At 66.0% G+C, this 22,688-nt stretch overlaps 1 protein-coding gene across 2 annotated transcripts in view; it reads left to right on the top strand.

The window, feature by feature from the left end:
* The first annotated feature begins 844 nt into the window (after positions 1–844).
* Positions 845–22,688, top strand: part of CASKIN1 (CASK interacting protein 1) — a 29,498-nt gene continuing 7,654 nt past the window's right edge. Inside the window, exons 1-13 of one of the 2 annotated variants that reach the window (XM_088063952.1) lie at positions 845–978; positions 14,183–14,234; positions 16,048–16,145; positions 16,249–16,394; positions 16,480–16,575; positions 16,798–16,928; positions 17,000–17,108; positions 17,425–17,533; positions 17,636–17,730; positions 17,813–17,930; positions 19,371–19,586; positions 21,374–21,481; positions 21,606–21,724. In XM_088063952.1, coding sequence (XP_087920078.1) covers positions 885–978; positions 14,183–14,234; positions 16,048–16,145; positions 16,249–16,394; positions 16,480–16,575; positions 16,798–16,928; positions 17,000–17,108; positions 17,425–17,533; positions 17,636–17,730; positions 17,813–17,930; positions 19,371–19,586; positions 21,374–21,481; positions 21,606–21,724 — 1,491 coding nt within the window. In that variant the 5' untranslated portion in view covers positions 845–884. The remainder of the gene's footprint in view (positions 979–14,182; positions 14,235–16,047; positions 16,146–16,248; positions 16,395–16,479; positions 16,576–16,797; positions 16,929–16,999; positions 17,109–17,424; positions 17,534–17,635; positions 17,731–17,812; positions 17,931–19,370; positions 19,587–21,373; positions 21,482–21,605; positions 21,725–22,688) is intronic. The other variant, XM_005523218.2, reaches the window with a different exon arrangement.

The raw sequence follows: 22,688 nt of genomic DNA, 5'->3' as shown, positions 1-22,688 counted from the left end.
CTAGGAACTTGTCCGGGAAGGCAGAAATTTGGGCTGATTTCGTGCGAGTGGTGTCCGTGCTCTGCCCTTTATGGCATCGTGGGGACATTAATGCCTCGTCCATCACTGGCCCCATTTCCTATCGGGTTCCTGAGACCTCGACACATCCAGGAACCCTCCGCAACTCTAACGTATTTCAGCCTTAAAAGTGAAAGGGACGAATGTCACCGGCCATTGTGTCAGCAGAAGTACAAAATGACGCGGTAACGAGCGCTTTACAGAAATGGAAAGGCTGCTCCTGCCCGGTATCCGCTATCGGCTGCTGCGCTGGCCCGGCGGGACGGGGAGCGGCGAGGGGCACGCTGGAACCGGGCTGGGGAGTACGGGGTGCCCCTGGAGGGGGTCTGCTGGACCCCCCCGGGATCCTCCCCAAGGAGGAAGAGGCCCCGAGCACGGCCGTGTTCCCCCCGTCCCCTCCGGTAGCCGAGACCCGCCAGCTCGTTACACGGCACGGCTGCGCGGCGGCTCCCACCGGGGCGTCCCCCGGGCCCGGCACCGGGGAGGGGGATCCCCGCGCTCCGCCCGCAGCACCGGGCCCCCGCCCTCTCCTCCTCCTCCTCCTGCTCGTCCTCCTCCTCCTCTTCCTCCTCTCCCGCGCTGCCCCCCGGCCTCCCGGTGCGGCCCCCCCGCCCGGCCCCGCCCCCCCCCGGGCGCCCGCCGCCGCCGCCGCCCGCGCCCCCGCCTCCGGAGCGGGCGGGCTGGGCGGGGGGGCTGCACCGTGCCTAGCCGAGCCGTGCCGAGCCTCGCCGAGCCGCCCCCCGCCGCCCCCCGCCCCTCGCCGCGCCGCGCCGCGGAGGATGCTCGGGCCGTGGGCCCGCAGCCGGCAGCCCCGGCGCGGCGCAGCCATGGGCAAGGACCAGGAGCTGGTGCAGGCGGTGAAGGCGGAGGACATCGCGGCCGTGCAGAAGCTGCTGCAGAGGCCCAAGCCCGGCAAAGCCAGTGAGTGCGGCGGCGGCGGGGCCAGGCGGGGGGCGGCGGAGTGGGGGCACACTCGGAGGGGGGGCACACACGGGCACCGACGTCGCAGCGGCGGGCGCGGCGGCTCGGGGCCGCATCCTAGCGCTGCTCCCGGGGCCCGGCCGCGATCCCGCCCTGCCCGCCCCGGAGCATCCCCGGCCCTTCCCCGGCTGCGGCTCGTCGCAGGCGGGCGGGGACCGTAGACGTGCCGAGGACCCCCGGCGGCGCCCCGGGAGGGGCGGGGGGGCGCTGCCCGGAGTGGGTCTGAGCGTGCCGGCGGGGCTCGGAGCATCCCCGGGCGCTGCGCGGGTGCGGAGCGCTGCAAAGGGTCTCCTCGCCGCTCCCGGGCTCGGTCGGGCTCCGGCCGGGCTGCTCTCTGCTGATCCCCCGGGAGCCGGGCCCGGTGCTCCCGGGGGTTTGGGCAGGGTTTGCGGCCGGGCAGCGCCGGGCGCAGCTGCGTGAGCGTGCAGAGAGTGTGGCCGGGCCGCGCGGGTGAGCGGCGGGGCTCACTGCCCGCACACCTCTCCGTGTGCCCGCACACCTCTCCGTGTGTCCGCGCTGCCGCGGCTGCGTGTGCGGCTGTGTTTGGGTGCGTGGGGTGTTTGCGTGGCGGTGTGTACCCTGGCATCTGTGTGTTTGGCTGGGCTCTTGGCGTTTGGCGGTGAGGGGGTGTTTGGATGTCGCTCCGCGGGTATCTCCCGGTGCATCCCTGCGGCTGGCTGTGCACCGCGGGTGCGTGGCCAGGTGTGAGGCTGCGGGGGCGTGCGTGTGGCTGTGCGTGTGCGTCTCCGGGTGTACGTGTGTGTAGCTCCATGAGTATCTACTCGCTGTAGGATGTAACTGCTCCGTCGAGGCGTTCCGCCCGGGACTGAATAATTCATGGTGCTGATGCAGCCGCGGGTTTCAGGCCTGGTGCCGGGGACGAGCTGGGCGGCCGGGGACCGTCCCTGGGTGCGGACAGGGACCACCGGGAGCTCCCGTGTGGCTCTGGGTCACTGGACACGCGGACCCTCCGTTGCTGCACCCACTGACCCTCTCTCCAGGGCGGGCACTCCCCAGACGCAGGCACCCCCCTCTCCCTGGAGCTGTGCAGGACCGGTGAGGTGTCCCCTGTCCCTGGCCATGCAGGGCTGCTTCTGGGCAAGCAGGGCCAGCGTGGTGTCCCATGTCCTGGTGCTGGGCAGGGCTGGCATGGCATTCCCCATGTCCCTTCTCTGGTGTTGCATCCACCGTGTCCACGGTGCCACAAGGAGCCAGCATGTGTTTCCTTGTGCCATGCAGGGCTGGCGTGGTGTCCCCCATGTCCCCAGTGCCATCGTTGGTGTCACTGCTGAGGGACTGTGCAGGGCGAGAAGAACCTCCAGCTCAGAGTCCACCTCATCCCAACCCACTCCAGATGCTGCTGCTGCCGTGGCCTCTTGGGGCAGCGTGTGGGTATGGGGACAACACCTGGCCTGTGCCCAGCAGTGTCCCCACACACCCCTCTCCAGTCCCTGCTGGCTGGGCACACAGCTGGCATTGCTGTGGCAACAACCAGAGGTGCCTGAATGCCACCACCTTGTCCAGCATCCCTGTCCTTCCTGGTGCTCTGCTGCACCTCCCAGTGCTGAGCCCTCTGGACAGCAGGCAGGATGGCCACGGGGGCCAGCAGTGCTCCCTGTGCCAGGATCACAGCCCAGGGGACACCCAGTGGGGCTGAGCCTGCTGTTGGGGTTGGATGCTCACCCCACTCCCTGCCCATCTCCAGCTCTGCTGGTCCCACCGGTGCCAGTGCCGGGCTCGTCTGGGGCCATTTCCCCACTGGAACTGGCTGTCCCGTGTGGCAGCGGTGCCACGTGTGTGGCGCTGGGTGCCGTGCCCCCAGCCAGGGGTGTACAAGCTCCTCTGGCCACGGCAGTGGGGCTGGAGCTGTGCGTGGAGGGCGAGAGCACCCAGCAGCGCTGTCCCCACACCGTGGTGTCCCCACGTCCCCTCCAAGTTCCTGTCCCACGCGTGCCTGCGGCGCTCCCCGCGCCGCGCAGCACCAGGAAGATTTGTAACTTAGCTGTGTTATCTGGATAATATCCTATTCATGTGGGGTTTAATAAATGAGATTTTAAAAATCCTTGCGTGAATTAGCGCGGGTTGCTATGGTGACATGGGGCCCCGCTCGGTGCGGGTGCGGGTTCGGGGGCCCGGGCCGGCCGCAGCGCGCACCGCGCCTGCTTCCCGGGCATCCATAATTGATGAGGTTGTCTGAAAGTTGCGCAAATCAGATGCAGGGATTTGGCAGCAAACTGTTTCCCTCCCTGTCCCCTCCTTCTCGGTGCTACCTCGAAGAAATGTGGTGACTTGGCGTTTTCCCCTCGTCTCCAGCGCCGTGGGGTGGGATGGGACCGTGGGGTGTCTCCAGGAGCACCCATGCCCACTGTGCCATCCCTGTCCTGGGCACCCGGGGGTTCAGCTGGTGAGACATGAGCCGTGCAGAGGATCCACAGCTCCCTGGCTGTGGAGTGTTGGAGGGAGCTGGCTCCTTCCCTGTCAGGCCGGTGCTGCCAGCGGCTCTTCCACATTGGAAATGGCTCCTGTGTGGTGCTGCCGGTGCCGAGTGCAGGACCTCGAGCCAAGGGTTGGATCCTCTATTCCAGTTTCTCCTCCAGCCAGGCTGGGGAGCTCTGTGAAGCACTTCCACACATGGCAGCTTCATGTGGCCCAGGAGGTGTCCCAGCACATGGCCCTGCAGTGCCAGGACAAGCATCCGGCGTGGCAGGAACTGGCCGTGTGGGTGGAACCCAGGGCTGTGTCCTGTGGGACTGCCTGGTCCTCAGTGCCATCCTGCTGTCCCAGGTTGCCATCAGGACTCGTGTCCTGGTGTGCTGTTGGAGCTCTGGGTGCCTCACTCAGGGACACCCAGGGCTGGGTTAGCCACGCTGCCTGGCTGGGATCGGAGCTGGGCACGGAGCTCTGCACCCCCTGCCACAGCAGGGTAACCCTGGCTAACCCAGCCCAGCCGGGCCCCACTGCCCGGGGTGCTGGTGCTGAGGCATGGGCAGCTCTGGGTGTGCCCCCAGTCTGGGCAGGAGAGCCCCATTCCTGCATTGCTCCTTGTGCCCGGCTCTGCATCCTGCCTGGAATGTCACTGGCAGCAGCTCTGGCATCTCAGGGCTTGTCCCATCAGTCCTGGCCCTGCTGCCATGTGCAGGGAGCAGGTCCTGCCCTGCTTAGGAAGGGACCTCAAAGCTCAGTGAGAACCCCCAGGGTCCTGCTGTGTCTGGGGAGCCATCCTGGGATGAGAGAGGAGCTGCACTGGCTGTGTGGGGGTGTTCCTTCATCAGTGTTCCCGGATTTGGGAACAGTGGGAAGCAGAGCCAGAGCACCTGGGGATATGGGCTCTGGGCAGGGCCTCACCAGCTGCCTCCTGCCCTCCGGTGTTTCCTCCTGCACAGTGGCCAGTTAATTCTGGGTTTTCTTGCCTGCATTTGATTGCATTCATAATCTGCTCTGATAACGGTATTTAATAAAACCGGGCTAATATGGCGCAGTTAGGAAATGTCTTTGACATTTCACAATTCAATTTCCATGCAGTAAAAGGCAGGGCAGATGCAAATCCAATTGTGGTGCAGTGCCCAGGGCACACATGGCCAGCAGCGGCTGGAGCTGCCCGGTTCCCCCAGCCCTCTGGGAAAGCAGGAGCCTTCCCTGGGAGGCAGCCACCCCTGATGGCTCCTGCTGCTGCTCCCTGGCCACGGGCTCTGGGCAGAACCTCTGCTGACAGAGATGAGCAGATGATGCTCACTGGAGTGCTGGAGCCCCTGGATGCTGCTGGCCTCTGGAGCCACCGGTGCTGGGCAGGACATCCAGAGTGGGGGGAAGGGGCACCTTGGCCAAAGATGTGCCGGGACCCCCGGCGCATCCCCCATTCCATGTCCAGGCACTGCTCCCACGCCTCCCCCGATCCCCTGGGCAGGGATGAAGGGCGGAATGCCAAGGGGGTGGGCTGGGACATGCGGGTGATGCCAGCAAGGGGAGATGTCAGGTGTGTCCCAGGTGTGTCCCAGGCAGGGCTCCGAGCACGGCTGACAGGCAGGTTCCTGTCAGGGCCCAGCAGCTCTGGCTCATCCACGTGTCAGCGGGTCCCTCATAAACTTCTTGGGGTTTCCAGCCTGCGTGTGAAGCCTCGCTCCCAGCAGGACTTGGCAGGCGGGTGTGGGCTGGTGTGTGCCAAGTTTCCCTCCAGAGGGGCACGATTGCTCAGCCTGGGGTGACTTCTCATTATTTTCCATTTTTTGCCTCTGTGGCTGGGCCGAGTTGTGCCTGCAGACCCTCCCGTGTCCCCTGTCCCCAGCACAGTCCCCGTGCCCAGACCGGCCGCAGGGTCCCTGCGCACCGGGAACGCTCTGGGGACCGGGGACTGTTGGCCACTGCCATCGAGGAGCAGCAGGGCTGCGGGCCGGCGGCTCCGTTCCCAGCTCCTTCACTGGCCTGGATTTTCTCTCAGCAGTCCCAAATTCACCTGGCTTGACACCAAGCAGCCCTTTGGCAGCCCCTCGTGCAGGGCTCTCCCACGGCCGCCGGCTCCGGCTGTTTGCTGCCCCAGCACCTTGCTGCCCTGTGCTGGGGGTGACACTGTGGGGACGTGGCAGGGCCAGGCTGCACCCAAGGGTGACAGTGCTGGTGGTGAGCAGGTCTGAGTGCTCTGGGTGCCCTGAGCTTCTCTCCACAGCCGTCCCAGTCGCTGCCAGCCCATCGTGGTTTCCAGTAGCCAGGCTGGCGTCTGGCTCCTCTCCTCCTCTCTGCACTCCGTTTAACCCTTCCCTCCCCTTCCCAGCTGCTGGGAATTGCTGCAATCCGTGTCCTGCCCATCTCGGTGTGCCCAGCTGCCCCCAGCCCCTTCCCACTCCCCACATGTCTGCAGCGGCTGCACCATCTGGGGCTGGTGGCTCCGTGGTGCTGTGCCAAGGCCCAGGTAGGTCCCAAAGCAGTGGTGGGTGCTCAGTGAACACATCCCTGGGCTCAGGGCAGGTGGGAGCTGTGGCAGTGCTGCAGGTGAGTGCTGGAGGGGAGCACCCAGCCCTTGGGTGACACCTGAGGTTGTTTCCCTCAGTGCCGCCTGTGCCGGGCGCTGTGTGCTGGGAATGGGGCTCAGCACTGTTGGCAGAATGTTGGAGAACAAATCTGCTGATATTTAATGACTGGTGCTGCTCCTGCTGGGACAGGCTCCCATGGGTGAGGGAGAGGCTTTGGGGAGCAAAAGTCAGGAGTGTCTGCATGGACACTGTTGTTCTGTCACTGCTTTGTGTCCTGTCCCTGGCCAAGTGTGCTGCCAGGGTGGGCCATGCCTAGCAGGTCACCGAGCAGCGATGTCACCTCTGCCCTGGCTCACCATCCTGTCCCACATCTGGGACTTGCCCTTCTGGTTCTCCTCTGCCCAGAGGGACGGGGCCTGGCAGCCCACCTGGCACAGGAGTGATGCCACCCGAGGACTGGCTCATCGTGCTGGGCTGAGAGCGATCTTTAAGCTCTAATGAAATGTTAATAGTATTTTCCAACTCAATACGGGAGTGGAAAATGAGGTGTTTAATGCTGGGCTCTGCAGCGACAGGAGCAATCAGCCTGAGAAATGGGAAGCTGGGATGCAGAGCTGGTCTGGGCCCGGCCTGACAGCCCTGTGCTGCCGGGACTGCTCCGGTGATGGATGGGGACCAGTGCTGGCACGAGCCATCCGGTGGGGCTGCTGGGAGGGCGTGGGAGAGCGGCTGGCTGGGGGTGCCAGCTCTGCCCGGGTCTCCTTGGTGTCCCCACCAAGGTCAGTGCCTGGAGAGCGCCGAGCAGATGGAGGTGGCTGTGGGGCTGGGGTGCCCCGGGGTGCAGCAGGATGGAGGGACCCCAGTGCTGTGCCCTGCCATGGTCTGTGTCAGCTGGAGATGGTGCCCAAGCAGCCACCACAGGCTCTGCTTCCGGGACCTCGGGTGGCTGCGTGTTCCCCTCGTGTGCCCCTCTGTGTCCCTGTGCATCCATCCCTGTGCCCGTGTGCAGGCGTGCCTTGTGTGCGTGCCTCAGCCCCTGGGCATCCGTGTGCTGTGTGCCTCTGTGCATCCATGTGAATGCGTGTGCCCCCTGTGCCCCCTGTGCCTGTGTCCCCTGTGTCCCCTGTGTCCCCTGTGTCTCCTGTATCCCCTGTGCCCATGGCCCCTGTGCCCCCTGTGCCCGTGTCCCCTGTGTCCCCTGTGTCCCCTGTGTCTCCTGTGCCCCCTGTGCCCATGGCCCCTGTCCCGTGTTCCCGTGGCCTCTCGGCTGCCCACACCGGCGCTGCCTCCTGCCCTGCCGGCCGTGGGGCCGGGTCCTGGGCTCTGCCGGCCGTAGCAGCAGCAGCCGCTGATCCCTTCCAGATGTGGCAGCCGGAGCCCCGCGGGTTCCCGGCCCTCGGGAGCCGCTGGAGCAGAGACAAAGCAGCGGCTGCCCGGCTCCTGCATTGCAGCTGGGCTGTTTACGGCAGGCGCGCTCCTCGCAGCCCTGCAGCTCCGCAGCAGCTCCCTGTGTGCGCTCAGCGTCTGCCTGAGCCTCAGTCCTGCCGGGCCCCGCACCGCCCCTGCCAGCCCCTTCCTGTGCCCGCCGGGCTGGGGACACTGGGGCACAGGGGACACTGGGGACACTGGGGACACTGGGGACACTGGGATGGCTCCTGCAAGCCCTGCGCCCCCCCTGCAGTGCTGCCTGCCCGCCGGGAGCGGTGTGAGGCCTCCGGCCGCGCTCCCCGTGCTCCCGGATGATGCACGGCATCGCCTGGCTGCACATCCCCGCTGTCCACCCAGCCCGGCGGCCGCTGGCACACCGGGATCCGCCAGGCCCTGTGCCCGCAGAGCTGCCCGTGCCTGTCCCTCCTGTCCCTCCTGTCCCTCCTGTGCCTCCTGTCTCTCCGTTCCGCCGGGAATGCAGCCGTGGAGCAGCAGAAGGTGGGCACGGTGCACCGGCCGCGGGTGAGGACAAACGATGGCTCTGAAGGCGTCACGTTTGAAACAGAGCCCGGGGCCTGCTGTGCCGATGTGAGCTCGGAGCTGGCGCTGCAGCAGCGCCCTGAGACTCTGATGGATCTGGGCCGCCTGCACACAGATGTGCACACGTGTGCACACACTCAGGGCACTCCAGGAGCTGATCTGGGCTGTCGGCACACAGATGTGCACACGTGTGCACACTCAGGGCACCCAGGACTTCCCAGTGCTGCTGCACCGTGCTGGGTTCATGGGAGGCCGGTGATCACCGCTGTGCCCTGGTTAATGATGCTTTGAGATGCACAACGCTCCTGGTCCCGCCCTGCAGCCAGCGTGGCCAGGGTCCATCCTCCCAGGGATCCCTGGCCCCGCAGAGAGGGTGAGGAGGGGGAGAAGCTGGGGAGGATGAGGATGAGGCTGGGCAGAATGATCTCTGTCCCAGGGTGGAGGTGAGTGGTGTGTGTCCACCTCTCTCTGCTCCCGTGTCCCAAGGAGGTGCAGTGCCAGCCGTGCTGGGATGGATGGATGGATGGATGGATGGATGGATGGATGGATGGATGGATGGATGGATGGGCAGACACAGGTGACAGCAGCCCTGAGCAGCCACGTCCCCGTCCCTGCCATGCCAGCCTCACTGTGCCAGCAGCAGCTCCTTCCAGCCAGGGTGATTACAGAAAATTACCTGTTTGCCACGGGCTGGCAATTAGGGCTCCCTGTAAGCGACACCAACATTCATTTCCGCGGAGACGAGTGTGGGCGTGCGGCTGGCACCGGGCACGGCGGGCGGTGCTCGCTGCTGGTTCCACGGAGCTGAGCACGACACCTCCTGTCCCAGCCGTGGGGCAGAGGCAGCACATCCCTGCGCTGTGCAAACTCCTGCCCGTCCCTGCTGCCGCTTCCCCGCATTTCTGGGTGCTCTGGGCCGAGGCACCGGGGACCCCCACCTCAGCAGAGCCCCGTGTGGTACTCGGGGGGCTGGGGGGCTGGCACTGCCCCAAAGGGGTCCGGCTGATGCGTGGCCTGGCTCCAAGGCACCACACGGCAGAGGTCAGGTGAGGATATGGCTTGGGAAGAGAGTGGAGATCTCCACAGCAGCTGCTGGTGGCTGCTGGGTCCCCTGGACAGCTCCAGCCCTGGTGGGTCGGCTCTACCCTGGGTACACCCGTGTCCCCTGTCCCCGCCTGTCCCGGCATCACACAGGGTCAGCCCCGCGCCATCTCATGGGACTGAAAAGTTTCCTTTTTGTAAAAATAAAAGCATCACAGTGGAGTCCCTGCTGCCTCTTGAAAGCTGCATTTAAGCTGCTTCCTGCAGCCCCAGGGGACAGCGCTGCGCGGTGACTCAGGCTGCCAGAGCCCAGCCAGCCTCCTGTGCGGATTTCGCCGCTCGCCGGAGGAGGCTCTGCCGGGGACGGGCACCCGGAGCACCTGTACATGTGCTGGGCACACGGGGGGCATCCCCCAAAAGTGCCTTGGGATTTGGGGAATGCCTGGTGATGGACAGCGGGGCACACAACTGTGGGTGTGCAGCTGTGATGGCCACTGGGGTGTCCAGTAGTGATGGGCATTGTTATCCAGCTGTGCTGAGAGGTTTATGTCCAGCTGTGATGGGCAGTGGACATCCAGCTGTGATGGACACCAGCTGTGGTGAGAGATGTCTGTCCAGCTGTGCCCTGTACTGCTCTGCAACGGCTCCATCTCACCCCGGCCACCTCCTAGCCCCAGGCAATCCCTTTCCCTGTAGAACGAGCTTCCCGGTGCATTATTTATACAGTCCAGATCGATCGGAAGATGATAACGGCTTCATTAGCATCTGAGCATCGCCGGCCTCAGCGCCTGACACGACCTTGGCTGCAGGAGTACAAGCTTTTCCCTGTCAGGACCAGCTCCCCGATGTCACCGCCATCACCAGACCCAGCCAGGGCTGCTGTGGCTGCCTCGGTGGGGCTCCCACGGTGCCACATGCTGCCGCTGGGACCCCATCCTCGCAGCGAGCAATAAGACGCCCCCATGCCAGGGCTCCTCGTGCGGTGCCCGTTGTTTGTGTGGCGCTCGTTAGCAGGGATATAATTAAGAGCAGCTATTTTGGATGCTTCCTTTATCCGGCAGCTCCCAGCGATGCCGCTGCAGGATCCTCCCCCCTGTCTCCGAAATAGGCGCTCGCCTTGAATGTCTTCCCTGTGGAAATTCGCTGCTTGTGGGGTCCTGTTGTGTTTGGGGGCGGCACACGCGGGCGTCCGGCTGCCCACGCGAGCAGGGGAGTGGGGAAGCAGCAGGGATGGGGCCGGAGGGCAGTGGGATCACTGCAGAGGGCTGATGGAAGAGATGGAGAGGAGGATTTGGGGGGGTTCTCCTGGCTCATCCGCTGCCGCCATGCTGGGGAGGGGGCAGCAATGCTTTCCCCTCATTAAGTAGATGTTGATTTAGCGGAGGCTGGAGCCATCTGCTTGGAGCAGCCGCCTGCTCCCTGCCGGGGGGAGCTGGGTGAGGATGTGCTTCGTCAGCGGGGGCTTGGCCGGGAGCCCCCACGCCCCGGCCGGGCATCGATTGCTGCTGGCGCTGCACTGGCTGCAGACGCAGGGGCTGGCGCATGAGCACGTGAGGGGGTGCTGGGAAGGGAGAGGAGCACCCTGAGGAGTCCCACCATGTGGGGCCGTGGCCTTGGACACGTGTGCAGGGAAGGGATGGGGCAGCCGGGCACGGGGGTTTCACTGCAACATGCATTGGGGTGCCCGGAGCTGCGCTTGGCCACTGGGGTCCAGTCACCGCTGGGACAGCAGCCACCTGGGCACAGGTGTGTCCATACAGCGTGCTCTAGGACACCTGGAGCAGGGACTGGGCACGGTGGTGTCCCCATGGCAGACACTGGGCACAGGTGTGTCCATACAGCGTGCTCTGGGACACCTGGAGCAGGGACTGGGCATGGTGGTGTCCCCATGGCAGACACTGGGCACAGGTGTGTCCATACAGCGTGCTCTGGGACACCTGGAGCAGGGACTGGGCATGGTGGTGTCCCCATGGCAGACACTGGGCACAGGTGTGTCCATACAGCGTGCTCTGGGACACCTGGAGCAGGGACTGGGCATAGTGGTGTCCCCATGGCACACTGGGCACGGGGTGTCTCCACGTGGCCGTACACCGCGCTGCCCAGAGCTGTGGTTGGGCACGGGGGTGCTGCAGGACACCCAAAGCAGCTGCCAGGCGCAGTGCCAGGAGCCAAGGTGACGCGTGGCTGGACTCTGGGCTCGGGCAGAGCGGGTGCCCCGTGCACAGGCCCTGCACGTGCCAGCGGCTCGTGCATCACCCGCGCCGCGGTGCCCAGGGCTGCTGCAGGGGAGCCGGGGCCTGCGAGGAGCTCGCCGCACGCGGAGCGCCAGCCTCAATCCAAGCGTGCATTTAGCTCCTGCGATCCCTGTGTTTAAGTGAAGGCGTTTCTGGGAGTAGCGGCAGGGCCGCTCCCCGAGGCGATGTTTACTCTGGCAGACGCAGTTTCCAGCCGGTGTCGATGGCAGACACTGCGGCTCCCGGTGCTGCGGGTGACAGCCGGACACGGTGGTGACAGATCCTCTCTGTGCCCCCCTCTCCTGGGATGGGCATCGTGGTCTTGCCCCAGGGTGTTTATGGGGTGCAAACTGCTCTGAGAGCCGTGGGGAGCCGGGCCATGAGATACCAGGGGAGCCCTGTGATCCCACATGGCACAACCATCACCTGAGCAGCCCATGGGGAGCCAAGAGGGGACACGGGGGTGTCCCAAGGATGGTGGGGCTCAGGGTGTCTGAGCAAAGACATGCCACCTCTCCTACAGCACCTTCCTGATGGCATCTGATTGTACATGGAGAGGGCAGGATGGTGACTGCAGGTGCTCGGTGGTCCCTGCCACCCCTCCCGTGATCCCAGCAGAGGGGACAGCCAGGAACACACTGGGAGCCCGCTGGCAGAGTGGCCGTGAAGGAGCTCTGCTCTCCTCCCCACCGTGCCCATCTCCTTTTGTAGCTGATATTTTTAATTGGAACCACTCAGCTCCCTTCTCCCTCCCTTGTTAGTGGAAGAGTTTTCCTTGCACTTCCCAGTCATTAATGAGCTCTCCTGGCTCCTGCTGCCCCCGGACAGGCTGCAAATCCCACGGTGGACCTGGTGACCAGGGCACCCATCCTCCTCTCCTGCTCTGGGAACTGAGGTTATTCTGAGACCCCAGCTGGGCTCCACGCTCCAGCTGCCTTCGGCATGCTGACGGCCACTTCCAGAGCTTTAAAGAAAGTCAAACCACTGCATGGCTGGAAGTCACTGACTAAGCACTTGGCACGGGCAGTGATGGAAGTGCTAAACAGATTTTGGCAGCCACAGCCTCTCCTGCAGGTGCAGGGAGGAAAAATTTGCCGCTACAGAGCATTGGGGTGGTGATGGTTCGGTGATGCCGAGGGCGACGCGTGCCTGGGGATCGCCAATGGTGTCACCACCACACCCTGGCTCCCGGGCATTGCCCCATCCCAGCCCCTCGCTGGGATCAACTCGTGGGAAAGGCCTGGCACTGCAGACCTGCTGACAACCGTCTGTCCATCTGCAAGGACCCATCAGCCGGAGCGGGGCCCGTCTCGGGGCCGGAGATTGGAGCCAGTGCCGGGCACGGCGCCGCTCCTGCGCCCACCGGCTCCTTTTGTCTGCCGGCCCTTTGCATCCCTGGGGGCAGCTCGGCCCCTTCTCCTGGGAGCTGGTTCTTGGCGCAGGGCGGCAGCGGAAGCGGCGCTGGGCTCCTCTCCACCGGAGCTGAATGGCACCTTTGTTGGGGACGCTGGCGGCAGCACGGGGCTGGCGGGGACTGGGTCAATCCCGGTGTCACAGGGGCTCTGCCCACCAGTAATGTCCAGTTCTTCCCCAGGGAACACGGGGATGCTATGGCAGGGATGGGATTTGGGAGTTTTTGTAGGGCTCCTGTCCCTCCCTACACCCTGGGGACCCCACGGTGCCCCCATCCCTCCCTGGGCACCCTGCAGTGCTCCTTCTCGTCCCACATGAGACATCTGGGAGGAGCCTGGGGACCTGGTGGGCAGAGGTGGCCGACAGAGCCCATCCCCTGCAGCTGTCACCTGCCACGGCAGGCTGTGGCAGCTTTAGCAAATGTCCTGCAGCTCGGCCCCTCGGGCAGCCCTGGAGTGCAGGAGGGAGCCAGCGCTGCGTGCCACAGCCTCTGTCCTGCCCACTCCTGGGCCCATCTGCGTGGCCTGGGCAGGGCTGGCTCAGCCTGGCTCCACTGCCCAGGCTGGAGGGTCAGGGCTGGCCACAGCCGCCCTTCCTGCTGCAGGTGCCCTCGGAGCCCTGCTCATCCTGGGCTGTGGCACAGCCCTTGTGTCCAGTAATTCAATAAACACAGGGACACTGATGAGGGGACATGGTAGAGGGGGAGAGAGCAAGGCCATGCTTGCACAGGGAGGGTCTCTCTGGCCTCACATTCCCCTTCCCTGCCTGGAGCAGCCCCTTCCAGCCAGCTTCTCCCAACAAGAGCTTGCCCCTGACTTCGAGTGACTTTGTCTGCTCATTCTCCCTGCCAGGTCACGCAGCCTTTGGGTCCTCTCCCATGGACTCAGGGCCGTGCTGGAGCTGTGCTCGAGCTGTGCCCGCTGTGTTGGGCTCAGGGGCTGCTGTGTGGGTCCCCTACCCGGGGCTCTGCCGTGCTGCTCCCACCCTCCTCTCCCTTCTCCTCCTGCTCCAGCTCCCGCTGTGGGAAGAGCAGCTCACTGGAAAGCCTGAGTGGCATTTTTCGGGTAAATCTTATGTAAATCTGGCTCCATCCTTCCTCGTGCTGCTAATTGGATTGCCCTGGCGCGGTTCAATTTCCCAGAAGCGTGGGGAGGGCTGTGCCGGGGGGGCTGGGGGTACAGGGGATGTGCCGAGCTCTGCCCAGCGGGGGCTCCTCGGGGCTGTTCCGGAGCCTCAGCCAGGTGGAGGAGCCAGGGGGGAACCCCAGGCAAACCAGGGGAGAATGGGCAGAACCTGATGCCAGGAGGAGCCCCTGGGTTCTGCCACCTTCAGCAGGGACCCCCACCCCGAGCCTCCTGCCTGCAGGTTCAGGCAGCCTCACTCAACACCTGTGGAGCTGCAGGGAGTCCCAGCCTTGGTAGGTAGGGACATCTGGAGCTGCCACCACATCACCTCGCTGGTGTGCCTCGTGTCCCTGCACCAGCCACCTTCTCTAACATCCTGCCCCCTTCCCTCCCCTTCCAGAGCTCCTCGGATCGGCAAAGAAAGTCAATGTCAACTTCCAAGACACCGACGGGTGAGTGGGAGCCCCGGGCCCGGGTGTGGGTGCTGCGGGGTGCTGTGAGCAGGGGGATCCCGTGTGTCTGTGTGTGAATGCCAGGCTCTCCGAGGTGCCAGCGCTCTGGCTCCCGTTAGCCCAAGTGGCTGAGCCCTGCCTGCACCCTGCTGGAGCAGCCACGGACGCCAGAGGAGGCAGAGGCACGGCTGTGTCCCACATGTCACCACGCTTTTCCCAGCGCTGTGGGGCTCCGCGGGAGCTGTGCAGGGATCAGCCCTGTGGGGTGCCGGGTGGGAGAGCCGTGACCCCGCCGGGCACGGGCGCGATGCTCCACAGGGGCGGGAGCAGCGGAAAGGGGCCGCACCTCACCCCCGCTAATCACACTAATGAGGCTGCGGGGGCTGCCGCGGGAGTGCTGCTTGTGGGGCTGGGCAGCAGCTGCCCCCGGCTCCCCCCGCCCCGGGATCCCGGGATCCCGGTGGATGCCGCTTGTTCCCTGGGGATGGCTCTGCTGTGGCCAGGGAAATGCCAGAGAGAGCAGCAGCTGGTCAGGAACAGGAGGCCACAGCAGCCCGGGTGCCTCCTCATCCTCGTGGCCAGGGTGGTGGCACTGGGCATCCCCTGGTACCTGCCATCGCTGTGCCGGCTGCAGGGGGACATCAGCCCCGGGGCCACCTGGTGCCCCGCAGAGCCACAGGAGGGCTGGGCACCGCGGCAGGGCTGGGGAGCTGCAGGGCCCTGCTCGTGTCCTGCTCCTGGAAAGGATCCCCCGGGAAGGCACAGGGCAGCCCAAGGCTGCAGTGCTCCGCTCTGTGTGAGCTTAGTCAGCCCCGTGCCTCAGTTTCCCCATCCCTACAGTGCCGGCTGGGGGTGCCGTGGCCGAGCACCGTGCGGGTGTCCCCTCGCTGGCCCCGGGGCCGGTGCCCCGAGCCTGGCCGAGGTGGCCGGCTGGGCCGGGAGGTGCCCGAGGGAAGCCCCCGAAGCAGCCCCGGGGAAGGCTGCGATTTGCACCATCTTGAGCGGATTTGAGCGGGGCGCTGGAGCGGAAAATGTTGACATTTCCCAGGCAGACGTTGGGGATCGGCCTCCTGTGCCGGCTGTCTGCTCGCATCGCCGCTCCCCGCCGGGGATCGCAGCCGGCAGCTCGGGGGGCATCGCGGCGGCTGCAGCGTGCTCCCCATGGGGATGTGTTCCCCCAAAACCGGGGCCTGGGGGATGGTTACCCCACACCTGCCCCTCGGGCAGCCGGCAGCCACAGAGGCCAGAGTGTCCCGGGGGCTCCGCAGCCCGTTCCCATGCCCCGGGGATGGGATGGGGGCACGGCTGTGCTCCAGGGCAGCGGTGCCAGCGCAGTCGCACGGAGCACGCCACTGCCGGGAGCACAAGTAGGTCAGCTCCTGGCCTGCTTCCCTCCGGCTCCGGGAGCTGCGAGAGCACAGCGGGTGCGGGGCCGGGGGCTTTTCCCAGCCCACAGCCTGGCCCGGCACCGGGCAAGGGCAGCGCTGCCATCTGTGCTCACGGCCGCGCTGCTGGGGCCAGGCTGGGGGAAGTGGGTCAGTGGGGAGGGGGCTCCCCGGCACCCCCACCCTCCGTGGGACACCCCTGTGCCTGCCCTGCCCACCACCTCCGGAGCAGTGGGGTCTCAGCTGCCTGCAGCAGCTCTCGCCCCAAAAGCCCACAGAGGGATGTGGGGGCGGCTTTCCCGGGGACACGCACACGTGGAGGGCAGCGCGGCTGTCCCGGGGCGCTGCAGAGGTGCAGCTCTGAGCTCACGGTGCTGGCCAGGGGTCGGCAGGGCCGTGGGGGCCCCTGACACCAGCCCGATCCCCAGGTTCTCTGCTCTGCACCATGCGGCGCTTAACGGCAACACGGAGCTCATCTCGCTGCTGCTGGAGGCACAAGCTGCCGTGGACATCAAGGACAACAAAGGCGAGTCCCCGGGTGCCGGCCATGGCCCCCTGCCCTGTGCCCCACCGCGGGCTCTGCCTGCTGTGTTGGCACATGGAAGCCTCACGGCTTCTTGCCCCCTCAGGCATGCGGCCCCTGCACTACGCGGCCTGGCAGGGCAAGAAGGAGCCCATGAAAATGGTGCTGAAGGCAGGTTCCTCTGTGAACATCCCGTCGGATGAGGGCCAGATCCCCCTGCACCTGGCGGCCCAGCACGGGCACTACGACGTGGTACGGAGAGGGACGGGGCTGGAGGGGGGCTGGTGCCACCCCCGTACCCCTGCCCTCACCGGGGCGGGGTTCTGCTTGTCCCCAGTCGGAGATGCTCCTGCAGCACCAGTCCAACCCCTGCATCATGGACAACTCGGGGAAGACGCCCCTGGACCTGGCATGCGAGTTTGGCCGGGTCGGGGTAAGTTCTTGCGGGGCTGGGTCTCCCCAGAGGAGGGCGGGGAGGGGAGAGGGGCGCTGCGAGGTCCCCGGGGGTGCTGGAGCAGCTGGAGGGGCACAGGGTGGCCGGCGCTGGGGACATGCGGTGCCAGAACCGCAGGGGAGCTCCGGCTGCTGGCAGGAGGGGAGCTGGGGCCCGGGGGCCGCCCTTGCAGCCCTGCTCCGTCTGTGTTTGCTGAGCCAGGTGGTCCAACTGCTCCTGAACAGCAACATGTGCGCGGCTCTGCTGGAGCCCAAACCGGGGGACACCACCGACCCCAACGGCACCAGCCCCCTGCACCTCGCCGCCAAGAACGGCCACATCGACATCATCCGGTGGGTGCCGTGGGCAGGGGTGGCAGTAGCGGTGCCCCCCGTGCCCCGCTGACCCCGCTGTCCCCCCGCAGGCTCCTGCTGCAGGCTGGCATCGACATCAACCGGCAGACCAAGGCGGGCACGGCGCTGCACGAGGCCGCTCTCTGCGGCAAAACGGATGTGGTGCGGCTGCTGCTGGATGTAAGGGGACCCCTCGGCACCCCCAGGTGCCCCTAGGCGCCCCCAACCCAGCCTGGGGCTGTGGGAAGGGGGTGACCCCACAGCTGGGGGCTCCGAGCAGCTCGTGCAGCTCTCCCAGGGAGCAGAGCTGAGGGTCCTGGAGGGGACACACCAAGGGCCCGGGGGTGCACACCAGGGGGTGAGGGTCACAAGGGGGGTACACGCGAAGGTCTGAGAGCTGTGCCCTCCAGCTGCTGGTCTCCTGGTGGCCCAGGGAGTCCCAGGGGTGGCAGGATGGGGACCAGCCTCCTCCCAATCCCTCTCGGTGCCATTGCAGAGCGGGATCAACGCCCACGTCAGGAACACCTACAACCAGACGGCTCTGGACATCGTCAACCAGTTCACCACCAGCCAGGCCAGCAAGGAGATCAAGCAGATGCTGCGGGGTAGGGGGTTGGAGGGCACAGTGCTGGCACGAGGGACGCCAGGCTGGGGGTGCCACCCGCCGTGGGGCGAGCGGCCGGTGACGCTCCCGTTGTGTTCCGCAGATGCCTCCGCGGCTCTGCAGGTCCGGGCCGTCAAGGACTATTGCAACAACTACGACCTGACCAGCCTCAACGTGAAAGCCGGGGACGTCATCACGGTGAGTGCGGCCGGGGGGGCCGGGGACACCCCGGTGTCAGTGCTGGCCCCCGGGCCGGCCCCTGACCCGGCCCCTCCCGCAGGTGCTGGAGCAGCACGCGGACGGGCGCTGGAAGGGCTGCATCCACGACAACCGCACCGGCAACGACCGCGTGGGATACTTCCCCTCCAGCCTCGTCGAGGCCATAAGCAAACGAACAGGCAAATAATCCCCCCCTACACCCCCAGCCCCGGGGAGCCCCATCGGGGTTTGGTGGGGACCGGGGTGTCGGGGGGTGCAGCGGTGAAGACAAAGCGGGGCGAGGTGATGCCCCTCGTGCATGTGGGGTTGGTGTCCCCGCCGTGTGCATGGGGACGGTGCCTTTGTGTGGGGTCAGCGTCCTCATTGCGTCTGTGGGGCCGGCGTTCCATCGAGGGTTGTGCAGGGTGCGTGTTCCCGTTGTGTCTGCGGGCTCGGTGCCCATGGGGTGCCTTGGGGTTGGTGCTGGCAGCCCTGGGGTGTTTGAGGGTCAGCCCTGGCTGTCCCCGGGCTGGGGGAGGCGTTTGAGGCGCTGGGAGGTTGGTGCATGAGGAGACCCAGAGGTGTCGCTGCAGTTTGGGGCGACAGGCACAGCAGTGGGATCGCAGGAGTTGGTGCTCAGGGTCTGTGCAGGGACTGGGCACCAGTGCCAGGGAGCTGATGCTGCCACACAGAGACCTTCCAGCCAGAGGCCATCTCAGGGATTGGCCCCTGCTCCCCGGCCCTGTGGCTGCCTGTCCCCATCCCCATTCCCATCGTCATCCCTTTAGGCTCCTGGCGGGGTGTGCAGCCCCTCGGGCTGTCCCCGGGCTGTGTCCTCTGCCAGGAGTGTCCCAATGGGGCTGGTGCAATGCAGGCAGCGCTGAAAGACCCCACATCAACCATCTCACCCCATCCCTGGGAGCGGATCCTGGGGGCAGCCGCACCATGGGGACATGGGCAGGGAATGGTGGCACTTGAACAATATCTGAAGGGAGTAGCAGCACAAGTGGCTGCCGGGCAATCCAAGTGACCCTGGAGGTGCCAGGTGCTGGCCAGGCAGGGGCAGAGCCACCCTCCAGGTATGGGTTGTGTGCCAGTAACAGAGATGCCACCCACGTCTCCTGGGCTGTGCTCCGTGGCTCCTGGGCTGCAGCTGGCCCACAGCAGTGTTAGCCAGGCTGTGGGGCTCTGTGGCCAGTCCGGTGGCTGTGGTGGGACAGCAGGCGCTGTGTCATGGCTCAGAAACAGCCGGGCACGGGGGTGCTGCAGCCCCGCTCCCCTGGGATGGCTGCGGGGAGCAGGACCCCGGCAGCCCAGCTGTGAGCCCCCCATGAGCTGACCCGTGGGGCTGTCCCGGTGTCCGTGTGGGATCCGCGGGATGTGTCCGTACCCTGCGCCGGGCTGTGCGTGTGCTGAGCTCCCGCTGCTGCTTCTCGGCTCGGCTCCGCATCGGTTGGGTCTCGGTTCTGGCTTCTCCAAGTCCCTTTGGTTGCTTTTTTGATTTGCTGCCTTTTCCCCACTTTTCTTTTCTTTTCTTTCCTTTTTTTCTTTTTTTCTTCTTCTTTTTTTTTGGCGGCGCTGAGCGTGTCTCTATTATTTTGATTCTTTTCATTTTGTCTCTTGTTATGTTTTATTATCAGGTTCATGGGAGACTGTAACAATCCCCCAACACTTCCAAAAGATCCCGCTCCCGGCTTACGGGGCTGCTGTGCTAAACGGTGACGCCTCGTCCCATCCGTTCCATTCCCTGCCTCCACCTCCACCTCCACCACCACATTCCCATCAGACTCTTTTCAGTTCCTTTGGCTATCACAGGCTCTCCCCTAGCAGTGCCGACGAGCCGCGTTATGGACAAGGTAGTTCACCGCTCGCTTCGTGCTCTCCATGGATTTTCCTTTCTTTTCCTTTAAAGCGTGTGTCGAGTCTTTTCTCTCTGCTCGGCCTCTCCCCGTCAGCGGGGGGCTGCAGGGTGTGTGTGTGTGTGTGTGTGTGTGTGTGTGTGCATGCAGCGTGTGCATGCGCCTGCATGCCTGCAGTGGGGGCACACGTGTGGCACAGGCGTGCCATCGCTCCCCCTGCACACCCGCGCCCTGTGCCCACGGCACAGCCCTCGCCCCCCACCCTGCGCTCTTGTCCGGCCGCGTGGGCACCCCCAAAGCGCTCACAGCCCTGTGCCAGGGGCAGGGCTGGCAGCACGGTGCCACAGCTCCGTGCCAGGGGCACAGGGAGCAGGGCCCGGCTCTGAGCGGGTCGTGGCTGCACACGCGGAGCTGGAGGGGCTGCGGCACCGGGGGCTTTCCCAGGGGATGCTCTTGGGGCAGGCAGAGCCCAGCTGAACCCTGGGGACCATCCCCGGGACACAGGCAGGTGACGGATGCTGCAGGTGTGTGCGTCAAGAGCACCCAGGAGCAGGGGGGTTGCAGGGGCAGTCCTCGAAGGCTGGGCCAGGGTCTTTGCACATGCCCTGGTGGCAGTGGCTAAGGAGGTTGTGTTGGGGAGCACTGGGTGGCCGTGCTGGCACTGAGGACACGGGAGCACTTCTTTTCTCCAGGGCTTTCTCTCCTGGTGCGGTTGCACAGTCTCCTCTTGGTGTGACCTTGGCATGTGCAGCTCAGGGATGTCCCAGCCTGATTTGGTGGGGCTTTTGTTTGTCCCCTGCTGTGCTCCTTCAGTGACTTTATCACCTTGTACCACCTGCCCCCCGCTGCATTGGTGCTGTTGGAGTGATCAGCTCCATGAACAGAACTGGCCTGGTTGGCAGTGGGGTGACAATGTCCCACAGCTGGTGGCAGGGTGGCAGTGCCCCACAGCTGGCAGTGAGGTAGTAACACCCCACGGCTGGTGGCGGGGTGGCAGTGCCCTGTGGCTGGCAGGACAGTGGCAGAGCCATGGTCGGGCTGTGGCAGCACTGGCCTTGTAGGGCTGTTGCCCACCTCAGCTGATGCTGTTTTCCCCCTGGGCTCAGAGCTGGGTGTTCCTGGTGCAAGTGGGACCTGGCAGAGGTGGCCAGCACAGTGAGCTGGTGAGGAGCTGTGCCCAGGGGTCACCCTCAAGCTGTGGCCCAGAGGAGGGCCAGCTCCTCTCATCCTCTGCTGTGTCCCCTCTGTGTCATCATGGTTTCAGCACCGGTGCCTGGCCCTGCATGGCCCCTGTGTCCCCCCAGATGGGTGCAGGCAGCTGCAGGAACATGCAGCACTGCCTGGGACAGGGGACAGTGGGGTGGAGACCCCAGTCCCCACTGCTTGAGTTTGCCCAGCTCCCTTTGCTCCCTGGACTGGGTCATGTCCCCATCCTGACCTATGAAGGGATGACACGGTCCCTGTCCCTCGTCCAGGCTGAGGACACTGGAACACTCCCCCAGGGTCTGTCCCTGGCTGGCAGTAGGGAGGGAATGTTCTGCACAACGGGGCCCAGGGTGGGTCACTGTCACCTCTGCCAGCTTGGGGTGGGACAGGGCCCTAGGACGGCTCTGGCATCCCTGGGCACGGACACAGCCGGGGTCCCCACACCTTCCTCGTGGGGTTATTCCCACGTGCAGCCGCGCCAGTCCCGGGGCCGTGGTCACCGGCTCCGTGCCACAGCCGTGCGAGCCCGAGCGCAGAGCCACGCGCCTGACGGCCGCTCTCTCTGCTCTGCCACCAAGGGTCCCGCGGGGCCGACATGAGCCCGTCCCACCTGTCCCCGTCGCAGGGCGGATCGGCCACGCCAGCCCCCGCCGAGGAGATCTGGGTGCTGCGGAAACCCTTCGCAGGTACGGCGAGCTGGGACCGCCGGGGCGCGGAGCCAGGACGTGGCGGCGGCTCCAGCGGGGCTCGGCCACACCGTGGTGTCCCCCAGCAGCGACAGAGCCCTGACAGCCTCTCCTCTGTGTGCAGGTGGTGACCGCAGCAGCCTGGGCAGCACGGGCAGCGTGGCCTCTGCGCGCAGCTCGGGGAGTGGGCAGAGCGCGGGCAGCGGGGCGCACGCCCTGCACGCCGGCTCCGAAGGCGTCAAGGTAAGGCGAGTCCTGAGTTGGCCGTGCCAGCTGCTGTTGGCTGCGGTCCTGCAGCGTTTGCTGCCTGCCCTGACCTCAGCTGGGATCGCCGCTTGGCCGGGTGCTGCACAGTCTCGTCGATACCCTGTGTGCCACCAGCTACGCTGTCACTGACAGTGGACACCAGCGTGTCCCCTCCACCTGGCCCTTGAGGGCTGCCCGGGCCTGGGCTCAGCCCCCGGCAAAGCATTGCACAGGTCCGTCCGGGGCTGCTGTGCCGTGTCTCTGCTGCCGCTCGCAGGGACCTCCGCACTGTGCGCTGCCCTGCACACGCTGCTGCCACCGGCCCGGCACACTGCCACCGGCACAGCACACTGCCACCGGCCCGGCACACTGCCACCGGCACAGCACACTGCCACCGTCACAGCACACTGCCACCGGCACAGCACACTGCCACCGGCACAGCACACTGCCACCAGCACAGCACACTGCCACCGGCCCAGCACACTGCCACCGGCACAGCACACTGCCACCGGCCCGGCACACTGCCACCGGCACAGCACACTGCCACCAGCACAGCACACTGCCACCGGCACAGCACACTGCCACCAGCACAGCACACTGCCACCGTCACAGCACACTGCCACCGGCCCGGCACACTGCCACCGGCACAGCACACTGCCACCGTCACAGCACACTGCCACCGGCACAGCACACTGCCACCAATGCACTGCTGCCACCGGCACACGGCACTGCACTGCACACGCTGCTCCATCAGCACTGCACACTGCCAGCAGTGCCAGCAGCACCGCACAGTGCCCTGCACGCTGCCCTGGCACCACTGGCACAATAGCCCTGCACTGCCCCTGGGCTGTCCCATTCCCAGCCCGGCCAGCCCACCGAGCCCGCGTCCCCTGGCACCCTGCCTGCCATGCCCCCGAGCCCCGCCACGCTGCCAGCCAGGGGGGCTTCTTCTTGTGGGCAC

The sequence above is a fragment of the Pseudopodoces humilis genome, chromosome 18, assembly GCF_049639895.1.
Source record: "Pseudopodoces humilis isolate 2021_Gansu_Grassland_sample_001 chromosome 18, ASM4963989v1, whole genome shotgun sequence".
Taxonomy (NCBI): Eukaryota; Metazoa; Chordata; class Aves; order Passeriformes; family Paridae; genus Pseudopodoces; species Pseudopodoces humilis.
The sequence above is the reverse complement of the archived record's forward strand: the minus strand, read 5'-3'. Positions and strand labels throughout refer to the sequence as shown.